The sequence below is a fragment of the Spodoptera frugiperda genome, chromosome 25 (assembly GCF_023101765.2).
Source record: "Spodoptera frugiperda isolate SF20-4 chromosome 25, AGI-APGP_CSIRO_Sfru_2.0, whole genome shotgun sequence".
Classification (NCBI taxonomy): domain Eukaryota; kingdom Metazoa; phylum Arthropoda; class Insecta; order Lepidoptera; family Noctuidae; genus Spodoptera; species Spodoptera frugiperda.
Genome location: NC_064236.1, coordinates 13,209,571 through 13,225,045, shown reverse-complemented (window position 1 = coordinate 13,225,045; position 15,475 = coordinate 13,209,571). Strand labels below are relative to the sequence as shown.

General features: G+C 36.2%; 1 protein-coding gene across 2 annotated transcripts in view; it reads right to left on the bottom strand.

Annotated features, from left to right (window-relative positions):
• LOC118264898 (discoidin domain-containing receptor 2) overlaps positions 1-15,475 on the bottom strand; it is a 45,859-nt gene that overhangs the window by 19,550 nt on the left and 10,834 nt on the right. For both annotated transcript variants that reach the window (XM_035577562.2, XM_035577543.2), the window contains exon 2: positions 8,989-9,094. In XM_035577562.2, coding sequence (XP_035433455.2) covers positions 8,989-9,055 — 67 coding nt within the window. In that variant the 5' untranslated portion in view covers positions 9,056-9,094. The remainder of the gene's footprint in view (positions 1-8,988; positions 9,095-15,475) is intronic.

Sequence of the window (15,475 nt, the reverse complement as noted above, 5' to 3'; positions counted from 1 at the left end):
TAGACAGTGGTATTAATTAGTGGAATGTAAAAGAGTAGTAAATTAAATATACACGAGACCAGTTGTCAGGCGAATTTCTCATTGGACTTGTTCAGTGTAATTCTCAACGGGGTCGCTTATTAGTCAATCTATCAAAGGGTTCTTGCGTGCGGTAGGTATTAGACAGAACAAACAAACTGATACACAGTTACATAGTCGCCGTTATATGTATGTTGAATCATTTAATTAGCTGCCAACGACTGATAACTTGTGACACATATGGAGGCTACGCTTCACCGACGAGCGGGCGCGGACGGCACGCTCTATTGTAATGTCCAAATTATCTTATTTCATTGTTCGAATCCTTAACGATTCATAAATGATTTATTGTTACATTTTCATACGTACATACCTATTATTTATTAATACAACCGAAGTTGAACCTGAATTTAACGAAAAAAAAAAATAACAAGACCCTTCCTAGAGTCCGGTAAAATTCAATTTCATGCCAGGAAACCGCTCGCGCTTGTAATTTTTACCTCCATTTGATAAACAATAGCCATCAATCATTCCATACAAGCTCCTACCACTCGTTACGTGGCACTTATTATACGAAAATTAAATTTTGTATTGTTTCACAATCACACATCTCTTGTATGAAATAAAATGGAAATGAGAGCACACGCCGTGAAATATGTAACGACGATAACTCCATCACTAGGTAAACAATAACCAGTGCGTGCTTGTGCGCGCCACACATGCTCGACATCTCTCACTAACTTAACATAAAAAGTGTACTCATTTAATTAAGTCTATTTTTACTTTATGGCCAAGCCATTAACCCAAATGTTAATAATAATGCATGATAGTGAAATTAATCCACAACTTACTAGACGTGGCTATTGGCTACATAATTAAAGCCACGTCCCGCTCTCAGTGCGGAACAGGAATATATTGAAACAGTCATATTGTAGGTTCTTACAACTGTTCAATAGCCTTAATTTATATTCACACAGCGACGGCGCTTACACACACATGGAACTGAACATAAATTTATATCGATGACAAGTCGCACAGCCATTAAAAGTTACATAAGCCGGTGGCAGTCCACGGCTATGAGCTACGCCGCCACGTGCACGTCATAAGAATTGTGCTATGTAAGCGTAATGAATCTCAAATATCCTTAAACAGTAAAATTGGAATCTATTGTGAAGACCGCGTTAAGTTTTCCCCTCCACCAAACAAAAGACAGGCGCTTATGGGTCAAATGCAAATACAATTCGCTTGTTGCGTGTCTCGTTACTTAAGCAGGCCTCTTGTTGCTCAGCGCTTGAGAACAAATTGCAAACGTCATAAAGCCAGTTTTGAATATTAATAAACACGAATAAATGATCTTGGTTTAAGCAAAAGCATTTACTTGGGCCAGCGGTTCACAAAGTGAGCGTGTTCCTGACGTCCGGCAAATTGGATATACTTTTTTCACATCGTCCAGTCTAGCTACCTCCTAACAATTCCATTAAGTGTAATTTTGCTTTTAATTTAATTGTAGCAAAACACTTTTCAGTCGTCGGCTGAGTGAAAGCCGAATGGTAAAATTTAGGTGGAGAAAGTTTCAGAAGCACTGAGCTTGTGCGTGCTTATGCTATTGCGTGACATGTAGTCGTCTAATGAATAATAAACAGCGCAGTGGCGACTCGCTACTCATTCATATCCATCCACGAAAGGCAATATTCTTTTTTACATAAAACGATCGAATGTCAGCTTATACCGCCTACAATATTGGCTTAAGCTCGTATAAATTTGTAAACATCAGTGGCTACAGGCTGCTCCACCGGCGCGCCTGTGCCTGCGTTACCAGGTTACGTGTGCGTTAGAGCGTTCTCACCCATTATACACGCCAACTTACAATGTCACATGTTTTTCTTTTACGACTTAAACCACTTTGCGTGATATCGTCGGACTATTATTTTAATTACTTTCATTGTACGAGGGGGTCGTTAGCATTTTGTTTTTATTTTTCATGTTCAGTAGTTTTCACGACGAATGTGTACGGAACATAGAGCTGACAGCAATAACGGTCCTACGAGGTAATGACTTTCCGAACTATCAACATGCCGCCGACGAGGTCCCTATATACACATTATATACGTGCAGTACAAGTAATAATTACACGGCCATTGATGACAGATCGATGGAACCAGGCCAGCGGCACATTAAATAATTAGTAAAATATACCTTTAAAATGTGCCTCGGGCGGGGCTGTTTTAGACCATTTTAAAGGGTACTCGCGTTTCTTGTAATCGATACCAGACGAATAATTAAACAAAACAGCGACCATTCGGGATGTGTGGTACGTAGCGTAGGTAATACATGTTTTAGTCAAGGGTTACGTGGATAAAGGGTGCCGGGGGCAAATACATACATATGGGCTGCGTATGCACTCAGCTTTGGTGCTTTTAATTAAAATAAGAACATCTTAGTCATGCTGGTATTTCCATTTCCCCTGTATAAATAAAAAATAAAAGGTACATAGCCACTTCAATTAATGAATTAATTAAAACGTATATTTGAACTCCTTCTAATTTATTCGTAGAGCTAGGAAAAGCTTTCGATACTACAAAAATCAAACCTTATTGCGTACATTTCAATGAAACAACATATTTGTATTTCATTACGGTCCCGCAACGTGGTAAGTAAACGAACTGAGTGCCTTTCGCCGTGTAATCGGATACATTAAGCTTGTTTATTAAGACCAACCAACTAATAATTCCGTAAGCTCCATACAACGGAAATAAATTGTACTTTCACTAACCGTTTTATAAATTTTCCTATGACTTAAACCTGTGTACGCATTGAATTATATTATATTCAATGTCAGTATAAAACTACATTATTAGTCATAGCGACTTAGTTTAATAATTATACGTGTGACGCTGCTCCCACAGGTGTTAGTTTCGTTTGATGAAATTATTTAAAGTTTGTGATAATAAAATGGTATTAAGATATAAGTATTACCAATTGGTATAAGTTACTCACGTCTCGAGATGCGCCTACGGTTTCCGTTTCGATTCTTTAAAATCACAGGGCATGACGTTATTCGCCATTGTCACAAACACCGGTCGTTTCTACGTGAACTGATTACTAACGCGTCAACACGCCAACGTGAGCCTTCGTCGCAAATAGTGAACGTCGCAGGGCTCCTAGCTCCTACTCGTGCTTAGGAACAAGCCGTTTATAGCTCGTAGATAAACAGCTTTCGTGCACATATATTAAGCTGCTATCGAAAACCGATTTGCCTACTTCAGATTGGCTAAACGATAAGAAATGTACGAACTTAAATACGTTTTTAACTTACAAACAAACTATTATATCAATAATAGTTTAATTCCTTCTTGCAAGTTGAACGAATACAAGGTATTATTAAGAATTCAGGTTATAGATATAGCATGATAGATCAATTTAATGTAGTAATTACCGTAACTACGGCGCCGTATAGCTACACACATGAGTGTATGCATAGCATAATCTGTAACACAATTATGGTTTAATGAAATAATTTATACGGTAATAAGGAATAATTCCATAATTGTCGTGTATCGACGTTCGATACGTGGGGCTTGTGGAAATATATAAACGCTCCTGCGTTTGAATTGAAGTAAATTAGTGGCAGTCATTAGAATATTATTCTTAACAAGCGTTCCGCCTGCGGGTTCGCCCGTTTATTTTAACTAACTTTTCTTATCCTGATCTTGTGGCAACATCGAGATAAAAACGTAGCTTATGTTATCAGCTGAATTTTCAAATCAGCCGAAATCACTTTTCGGGGCCTATTTAATCCAATCAAATCTTTCCTATAATCTAGAAAAGTTAATACAATACAAGGCTTGCCTACATAACCTTATAGATATAGAGATAGATATAGGTCCCTAGATAATTGTGCCTACATAAGACATTAGAAAAAAAATATAAGAACATTTATTTTCATGATAAACCTTTTTCTCCTTCGTAAAATAATTCAGTAGCAAGAAAGTCACTACCCATATTTTTCCTACATACAAAGGGATATTAATAGCACTTTTTAAGTCGGACAATACTGCACTGCATACGCATACATACGGTATATGAAAACATTTTAGGCGGTCGTTACAACAGTTATGTCTTAGTACAAACAAACAACATTATCTTTTTGTAAAACTGGCGAAGACTTGCGTAATAAGTATGAGTGTTGCGTTGTACTATCCATAAACATACCTAAGGTTCGCGTATGTAACACATAAGTTCAATCATACATAATAGTATTGACGAAAGTCAGCAGTGTCAATCCGTCAATCCCATACATTGATATTTCTATACACTCGTTTTTTATTAGTGGCTATGGTATTTATTAATAAAATTCTAGATAATCTTTTTAGATACGTTATTAAAAAAATATAAATAGACCGCAAATAACAATGTCTCTTTACACAAATTAGGTGAAATACTATAATAAATTATCGTACCGTAATAATCTACAAATTTAATAAGCCCCATGTTTTTCCACAATATACTAAACGCAATTTCCTAAAAGATAAATTGAAATACAACGGTCGCAGTCAAACATGAAAAGCACAAAGTTAACTGTAATAAGAAGTCTACGTCGCTTCCGGTTCCGTTGCACTGAAAGGAATCTTAGCAGTGACTAAAGACTGAAGTTCCCTAGTTCCGTACTCCAGACAAACTCGAGGACCTTTCACAAATATTAGTGTTTTGAATAAAGTCCTTAACATAATTAGTGTTTTCATTAACGTTCCCACATAGAAGTTTTAGTTCAATTGAAATTTTGAAATATAACAACGCTAAAAGCGACTGCTGGAATTTATAATTCTTCGTACAAGTTCACCGAGGCACGGCGTCCCCGTTGCTCTGGGAGAGAACTTTCTAATTAAATATTAAGGCGGTCCATGCACAGACATCGACGGGGGACTACCACTGTAACTTTTTATACTTGTGATATGGTCATCATGCCCCTTGGACCGAGTGAGCCCTCCTTACCGTGTGGCCTGCCGATTGCCCAGGTTATTTTCGCAATCACACGTACATTACGTGCTGCCGGTATATTTTCGCCTTATGTTCTCATTGTTATTTTCTATACATATTTGGGTATTATATCTCAACATAGTATTACCTATACAATGTGATAGGGGTGAGATTTCTAACCCGTAAGGCTGAGTACTACATCTAATTTTATACAAAAGTCGGGGTATACCATTATATTTAGATATCAGACGCTGGAATTGTGCATCTCCAAAGTGCACAATTTCAGATGCACTAAGACGAAAATTCAAAAAACCCGTTTCCTAACCCAGTCCTCGTGCTTTGCGTGCAGTACTAGTGCTCATTAAAGAAACATGAAGAAACTGGAGCATAAGAAACAATGAAAATAAAAGCAAAGTGAAATGACAATTATATTTATTTGCTTTTCAACCTTCAGACTTTAGTCATGGTCGTAATGGCGCAAACGTGACTACAAGAAGCATTATAAAGTAGCAGAAATTTCCCGTTGGGTGGCGGCTAAGTGAAAACTTTTGTTAGTAGGTACTCTCTCAAACAATTTGCCGGTGCGATGCCTACGTACCTAGGTACTAGGTCTCACTCAAATTGTAATTATAAGTACTTGGCCACGTCGATTGCCACCACTAATACATTTCACGACGAACAAAGAAACGTAAGCGGTTCGGAGTGCTAATAATAAATTGGGAATCATTTTTCAGTCGGTTGCTTTTCAAACCGATTTTTGTTTGGTTAGTTCGTCTAAGATTTTTTGTTTCTTTAGAAATGCCCCATTATGAATTGATTGCTGTTCTGCTACAAGTAGACATTAAATGTACAATGTACCTACACGTACAACATAGGTAGGTATGTAGCTTTATTTTAATTTGCTTGAGCTAGTTTGAATACCTAATGGCAAAACTATAAGGGTACTTTTCCACCACAGACGTGCTATGTAGCTATGCTGCGAGGATCCGTTCCCACTTATACTAAGCTATGTGGTGGTGTGAGTAAGATGTGCCGCCGCAAAGTAGCTGCACGAGGAAGATGTACAGTTTAAATGTACAATGTTTCGATAAAGGGAAACCATCCATAGCACATATCATAGCACGCATCTATCCGTATAAAAACATCTTATTTGAACCCATTATCACCAGTGCTAAGCTATGTGTACCAATGAATATGATTGGCGGAAGCCAAATGCCTCCACAGCAACGTAGCATAGTACATCTGGTGGAAAAGCACCCTAAAACTTGCATGTTTTAGAAGCCTGTGTCCCCATTTCCACAAGTTATTAGTTACTTATGAGCAGCCAGTCATTTTAATAGAAACTTCATATATTACTTTTATTGCATGTTAATAAATAGGTCCCTTTTCTACATGAAAACGTTCACATACCAGTACCACATAGATCTCCGAATTGTGCGCTTATTATAATTTTTCATGTTATGTAATAATAGATACTCGACATATTGTTTCAATCATTAGAGACATGTGTTTTGCACATTAACTGTATGTAGTAAGTACATAGTACGTTGGATTATTTATATTTTGGCAGTATTGCTAACCGAACTGGATTCAAAATCTCATCATGATCCAATAAAATACCACACAAACTAATGTCAAAAGCCGATGTGAAACCAAAGATTTCGGATTGAGAACTGTAATTAGTTTTGGCCGTAAGAGCATTTTATTTCTCTAAATCTCTTCGAGAATCGTAGGACTGAAACCCTATCTATCGTAAGGGTTGGATCAATATCTTCGTGCAATCGACGTAATAATCCTGCAAAATATCTCCGTCACTAAGTAGTCGTCTCACCGTTAATTCGATAAACTTCAAGTCGTTAAAAGTTCTTGCAGAAGCCATTCATTCGAAAATAATCTTAGTTACATTCTTGTTAGTCGTTATAAATTTCTATACGAGACTGCATACGTATTGCCAGTATTCAAAACTAAACTTACTTGGAAAATATCTAATAGTAAACATGAGCCAGTGAAACATAACATGAATGTGAATTTAATTAATGTAATGCTGAATATGAAGCGAAATTATTTAACCATCTAACAGAATCTCCGTATGAGACTATTATTGCATTCAAAGCGTATTTCTAACAAACCGAGTGTGCATCTAGTAATTAAGGCAGCGTGGTAAGATGAGAATACGGGCTCCTACACAACATGTTACAATATTTGAGGCAACATTGAATGAACTGTGAGCTATCCTCGAAATTACCAAGCCTTTGAAACATGGTGCCTTTGTATCTTGAACATAGAATCTATCGATCTGGTACTCAATAAACCGAGGCATGTTAACTAAATATTTCAGGAAGCCACTTCACGGAGCGTGTTTCTAACGTGAAGTATTCAAAGTCAATGTTAAGGGTTATCCGGTCCAAGAAACCTCCACTACACGACCTTAATCTCAGCGTTAAGTGCTTCAGCAGATAGTAAAAATACTTCTAGCGTATCGTCGGTATGCCTTGTTGCAAAGCCCACGAAATATATGTATAACAAATAATACTGATATGTTGGTATTCGCGGCGGCGTGTGACATACTCTCGTATTTTGCATTATTTGATTTCAATAGATACGAAAAATTCTTCCTGCTCGCGCCTGTCGTGGTCGTAAAATATCTGCATTGTCATACTTAATCAAGTATCTACTTACCTACGTGCGTTAACCCTGAAACACCGATATTCTTAGCATAACTTCGGCATACACGGGGTGTTGGAATATGAGGCACATATTTCACGTTCTCAGACGCCTGTTTTTGTATGGTTTATTAGGCATCTTAAGTACCTACATATATATAAACGGGGTCCCGACATCGCGACACGAATGTTTTTTGTCTAGCTGTGCTCGTCATTTTCGGTCAAGGCGAGTGAAAAGGTCGGCATTACCCTTTTAATATAAGTATAGGTTTACATTTCCACATTAATTTTATATAGCTTTAACATATTATGTCATCCGCCTAATTTCGCTATCGGGAAGGTGTGGTGTCTTTATTGTAGTCGACCTTACATAATTAATTAATCTATTCTGATAATATTAAACGGTTTATTAATATTCAAAGGCTTCTCTAATTACTTTGCCAATTCGCCAATTATACCTTGTGCGCTGTAACAAGGTGCGGCTGACAGATTCAGTAACGTTTCGTATCACTCTTGAAAGTTGCTGCGATTTAAAAATTATGCCTTAATATTTTAGCTGTATCACATTCGTATTATGTTAAATCATTCGGAAGCGTAGTTAATTAAATTAAAACCAACCGGAATGTTCTAGTATTTAATTAAAATCTAATGAAATGAAAAATAAAGTAAATTGTTATGCGTATAACGTAAAGCCATAGTCGTGTTTAGTGATGGGATGTACGGCTACGATGGATAGGTAGTCGATGTTTTTTTAGAATAAAAAACGAAAATCGTGCGTCGTTCAATTATCATTCTTAAAAAACCTTTAATTATGTGGGTAAATCTACTGTAGACGCGGCTCTCTCTGCCCAAACCACAGTTACATTATCTGAGCAGAAATATGTAGTAGCTATTTTTCTAGACATTTCCGGCGCCATTGATAATGCGTGGTGGTGGTGGTACTTAATCTAACATATACAAACTAATATGCCCTTGTTTTCTTCACGGTTCTGTAAAACTGAAACCCTGAAACACCTCAGGGCTCGGTCATAAAATATTTATTTTGACAAGTATATACACGTAGTTACACTGCACAACTAAATAACACACACATTTAATAAAAAAAATTAAAGAGAATTAAATGTATGCTGCGAGTATCGATAGCGATAAAAAAAGATTTTTCTAATGTCCATCCCTAAAGAGAGACGTCAACGTCATACAGGCATCTGTCAGCCGCACCTTGTTACAGCGCATAAGGTATAAGAAAATGTAACATTCTCCAATAATAGATTCAGGACACAGGTGGTTTCGCATTTGGGGGGTAACATGTAGAAATAGATTGAACACTTACATATATCGAGAGCGTGAAGTGACGTGGCTCCTGCGACCAGTACCACAGCTATCACATACAGCTCCATCGCGCCTCATTCACTTCACCATTCTCCGACACCTCAATTCTGAAACAACACAAACACTGTAAAACGACCCACGGTATCAACAGTATTCGCTATTCTTACTGCATCTCACGAAACTCTATGAATATGATCCATTTTTTGAGTTAGAGCAATCGTAAAATAAGAAACACTATATTATGGTCATCACTCATTACCAACTCAATTCAAAGACAAATGAGGCCGTCTCATTTGAACTTCGTAGTTAGACCAGCTAGTAATAACAAACTTATTATTTAGAGCGCAAATAAAAATAACAAGTTCCACTGGCCAAGCTAGTGGCTTTTCAAAAACTTCGGATTGAAGTTGAAACAGCCGCTGGAAGGCTCAATTTAAAGTACATATCTACCTATCTAAAAAGATAACGAGAAAAATGCTGAAGCTTTCTATCTTTGGGTAGATTTTCTTTTCAGACGAAGCTTCAATTCTTACATGTTAGACACTTGGCTGTGGGTCCTTCAAATGTAAAACAAAAGAATGTCTGGGGCTGGGAAACAATAGCGAATGTCATTTAGATGTAGCGCCGTGTCAAGGTCTGTAGTGTCGCCGGGGGCAATGCACATTTTGAAGTAGTCATCAAAACGCGATAGTGGCATCTGCATGAATGTATAAAAGATATTTATGGTTATAATAAATATCGATAAATACTTAGGTGTAGCGGCGTCGGAACGTAGGGACGAACTAGCACCGGGACGCTGGGGAGACGGCCGAGGCGAGCGGCGCCGGCAGTGGCGAAGGAAATGATTCCAAAACGTAAGGAGATAAACGACGGAGAGTACCGTTCGTACTTAGGTACCTCCTGCGACGTCTGATGCGATTTCAACTTCAGTATTGAAAAGGAAATTTATTTGCAAAACCACACTATCTGTAATAAGTGTATACTTAAGTCTATCTTGTGGAAAATATTACTCGTACCCATAAACTTTCCAAGCGTAGCAACTTTTTAAATCAGGTGCCTACCCATTTAAAATCTTGGTTTTTGTAGAAGTAAGCTCTCTAGTACCTAAGTAGGTAACAAAATGTAATTTTATAAGGCTTTACCTTTAATTACGGTTAATTATACATATAGACTCTCTTTGCATGTGCAAAGAGTGAAGTAAAAACAATAAGATTTATTACAACTTTCAGACCTTATGTAAATTTAGTTTATTACCGGCTACGAAGTAAACACGCAGCCTACTTAGTGTTTCTAAATGTATTTATAAATAGTAATACTACAAAGTAAAAAATAAACAATCACATTTAAAAAATATTTATTTGTGTTGAAGTATAAATAAAATTATACACAACAAAACTGTAAAATTAAAATGTTTATTGCAGGCAATCTTAAGTACACTAATTAACAGGCACAACATTTTACAATAACCAAAATTTGCAACAGAGAATACATTAATACTATCACCATTCATTATCATTACATTACACAGGAAGGGTTCAACGAAAATAAAAATAAACATTTCAGTACCAAACTACGAAAAACGAATTTCAAACTATCTTCATACAACACATTAAAAAAAAATACATTAAGAACTAAGAAATATTAATTACAAATGCTTACTTAAATGACATGCATAAATATTAATTCAAAATAATAAAACAATACAAAATATGAGGACACTTAGGGAATACCGCGACGTACCGTTTATGTTAAAGGCGGGTGAGTGACGAGACTAACGGGGTGACGCAAAGTGCAGCTGAGCCCTGTAGCCCATCCGACGGCCAAAACCCGACTGCGCTCACCATTCAGACTCACCTAAAGGATGGCTCTGGGACGCTACATCGGCTGTACTTCCTCACTGCATTTTCTACCTTAAAGCCCTACTCTAGTAGTATCGAGTGACATGAAGTCGCTGCGTAAAGCAAAACAACAACTGACCAATAAGTACCCCGCGGTGCATTGCGGCCACGTAACCGAAAAACTTTACTTATTTCAATTTACTTCATTATTTCGTAGGATTCGGAATTATTCCTGAAATACAATGTAGGAAATGTACGACGTAAGTAAAAGAATAAAGCATACCATGTGCTTTTATTCTTTGGCGTTATTCTAACGTTTTTGAAAAATAAACAAGATAACCTATGAATATTGAAGTGATATGATAATTTTATACCATTTTATTAAATGACCCGGAATGTGCTAATAAGGTCACAAATCGCATATTTCGTTTGCGGAGTGAACGAGGTAATAATGGCGGACTATTACCTCATTTGCCGGGCAAACTAATTTGGAATTTCGTTTAAGAAGCGTTCGGGAAGCGTTTCGCGAAAAAGTTTGGGCAGGATAGTTAGTTACACCCGTTTATTTTGATACCGTGAATGGCGTGCTCCAAATTGTTGTATTACTAAAGTTATGGGACTTTACAAGGTAATCGACTATTGGTTATTGTGAGCCGGAATTTTTTATAACTAGGTTTCAACAATATAATTATTATATTTGTGCATACTGTTTTGGTTGACCAATAAATTACTGAATGAATCCTCGCGAAATAAGCACAAATTGCATTTCCTAAGACCTCTTTTGTACTTAAGATTTGGAGTGCACCACTCAATGCACTGCAAAGAAAAGCCAGGACTGTCTAAGCTCCATACAAGATCTCAATACTATTGAAGAAAGTATCCTTCTTCAAGTTACCTCAGTCAGACTATTGTTCGTCGGTATTTAAGTTTTGTGGTGGTATAGAAGAGTTGAGATTTCTTTTAAAACAGGTACTACAAAGATATATTCGTTAGTTTTAATTAAGTAAGTACTTTAGTTTATTTATAACGAAGAGTGTAATACATTCTATGATAGAACACTTGCAACTTCAAGCAACTCTTGATGCGAACTAGGGTAACTCCACAGGTGTTCATCGAGCCTCTTGCCAAGAAGGCAATGACTGTTACAACTTCGATACAATGCCTAAGAACTCTTGATCTTTATTACATAGATAAAACTTGAAAATGAAGTTACGAAGACAATAGAGCTTGTACAATAAAATAATTAAAAATATCGCACCGCACACCGCATCGTGTCAGAACGAAATCACAGATGCGAAATTAATTTAGCTGTGCGAACAAGTTCTAATGTGTTTTAATAAGTCGAAAGGGCCGTTGCGTGATATTATTTACAAGGTGCAAATTTTGTAACTCACAAAATATTTCATAACTGCCCAACATTAAAAACAACCCATAGCTGAAGGAAATATTTGCCGAGCAAATTAGTAGTCAATCAAGCAAGTAGGAGACACGTATTTACTGCATGCCGTGACATAAAAGCTGGACCTTATTAAGCTCGTGTACAGACGGTATCAACAGTTTGAGAGCGCGCTTAGCGCCACAGTACGCGACTGTATCGTTCAAAGACCTCTATTGTGCACACAGCGACAGCCCCAGAGAGTAACTATCATCAACAAGTATCGTAGGTATCAAATACTAACCAATTTAATAAAGTAATCTTTGAATACCAACTCGCAGTTTTCTTTTAACTTACATTTTATGAATACTGTATGCTTTAAAAGGACCAGCGGCGAACTAATTTTAATTAGCAAATGAGTTTTCCGTACCACTTCGTCAAATAAATAGACACCAACAAACAGTAAATATTTAATAAACAAGACGAGCGAGACTGGGCGGGTACCCTTTCTATATTTTTTTATTCGGTCGGCTTTGACGTCTATGTGTATAATTTCACAACGAAAAATTTTAACTGAATCCGACAACAGCGTTCCAGTCGCTTTAATTACAAAAAAATAGCAATAAAACGAATGGCACCCCTTACGTTGGGTTATTGAAAATGTTTGGAATTTTAAACAAACTAAACGCTCAGGTTTCTGAACAGATTTAACAACCGAAAAAGTCCTAGTTTCTAGCAGAAAGTCCCTATTCTCAACACACTTGTCGCATAACATGTAAGTTCCAGACTTCCTCTACACTATCTCACACCTTCATAAACTTCCCCTTACAAACTTTGCTCCAGCTTTGAACGAGGTACATAAGAGTCCCTAACATGTTCCTTGAAAAATAATGATCTGAATATAAGTAAAATTAAATACGTAAAATATCTCGGAGTAAATATAATTACGTATTTAATTTTACTTATTTTAATTTCAGAAGTCGGTGTTTCTCGGTATTATTTGTTTGTTACACCGACTTCCGAAATTAAAGTTATTTTTAAATTTTTTAGTGAAGTCGGTTTATTTTTTTGTAAAAAGTATTTTATTTCACACTTTTTAGTTGCGATACTCAGTATCGCAATTAAAAAATTCGGTTAAAATTCTCTATCTCAATAACTACTGAACCGATTTCGGTGAAACTTCAGTATTCCCTAAGTTAAACAATACCTATGTACTACAAAAAAGAATTACTTAAATCGGACTTGTAGCTCCGGAGAAATGCGGGAACAAACATAAAAATATACATACATACACTTTTCTGCTCTAGTCCCATGTTGCCTTTTTTTGTTAATATGGAGAAAAAAAAATAAAAAAGAAAATCGTTAAAATATTTTTTTACGCAAAATTTTGGCGGCGGTTGGAAATAATCAAATATTGAAAATATGCGCCTAAGTATGTTCTATCTGAACATATTTAATTGAAATAGATATCTTGTGTGTTTTTTTTTCCTATGAATTTTTTTTTACCCTAACAAGGTCACGTCAACTTTGCGATTTTTTATAAAATAAACTGTTTAGAACTGTCACTCGGGTGTTCTCGTCGTGCATTTAGAATGGTTAGATTGATCGATTACTGCGATAATCTGAGTAGGGAAATTTTTAGGGTCTAAAAAACACTGTGAGTCATACTACACAATGTTCCTTCAATAGCCCTTTACGTTTTCAGGGTCACGGTTACCCAGGGACAGTACCGCGACCACGGTCCAGCTAACGTAATTAGGACGCATGAAATTTAAAGAGTTTTGTTCATATGTCATCAGAACAAACATCTAATTATGTTTATTTTAGTTTCAGTATTGCGTTTTTTGTAAAACGTTGTAAGTGCCCTTGAACATTTTTTTTTTTCGAAATAGTTTTTATAACCTTTTTAGTGAGTACAGGCGTGATTTATGTTGTGTGATAGCGTAAACAATGCTTAGATATGCTATAGCAACAATCACGGCTAATCTGCTGTTATTTATTGAAGAGTTCCCCCGATTTCTACAAGATCCCATCATCAGATATTGAAATGGTGATAATGGGACCACACGGGAAGCACCAGCTTTCAAATAAAAAAAGAATCATGAAAATCGGTTCACCCAATCGCAAGTTACCAGGTAACAATAAAAAAATACAGTCGAATTGAGAACCTCCTCCTTTTTTTGAAGTCGGTTAAAAATATCTCGGAGTAAATATAATCCGTCTTAAGGAAAACTAACCGGGATTATATTCATTATCAGGCTGTTATTTTGGGTATTACATAGCAAAAGTACAGATGATCCTTTTATAACGATCTTAATAATAATGGGCTGGTTTTGTTTGTCCGAACGAAGACATCAAATCCTTCTTACGTAAGGAATCCTTCTTCTAAGGTACCGTCGCTGCCGCTCAAAAAGTATTTGGTCACCCACCGTTTTCTTTGCCCACATGTTTAAAACTTTTTTATTTCGTGAATTACATTTCAAGTAATACATTTACAAATAAAACCCTCCAATGAAAATGAAATAGTATATTCACCAAAATTTTTATTAATATCATTATGTTCTAGTTAAGGCACGCACCAAAAATATTGCTCAATGTGTTTTAAACGGTCATTTAGAGGAGTGGAAATACGTCCCATAACTAAATATAAAAAATGAAGATAGACGAATAGGATTAAAGTAGATTGGACAAGTTTGCAACTTTTAACGAAGCTGGATAAAGTCGAAAGAAATAATAAGACTACTGAAAACATACCGGCTGAAATACACGTGTTAGCAGTAATTACGATCTTTAGTTATTTTTATCATAAAAACTCATAAAGCATTACGTTATTAAAGTAAAAACGTCGCCTCGTTGTGACATATAGTTTTAAGGAGGTTTAAGACGCCCGCTTCTCATGTATTAGGGCGCAAGGATTTCAAAACTACTAAACGGCAACTACCAATTTGCTTTTTTTTTGGAGTTATATTATATGCTTTCTAAGAATTGATTAATGCTCAAACCTTTGCCATACGATATGAGGCATTTGGTCAGCAGTGGTCATTTATAATCATATAGTCATACATTTTACATATACATACATCTAACTATGTATTTGTTTAAAATAATAAAATAGTTATCTAATTGCCAATTAATATTTGCGGTACCTACCTACTAGTTTTTGTCTTCGTATACGTAGGAATCTTCGTCCAATATGTAAATTACATCAAGGTGCGTTAACAAGAAAAAACAGATCTCACGAGTTAATAATATAGTAAAGGCCTAACCACATTATT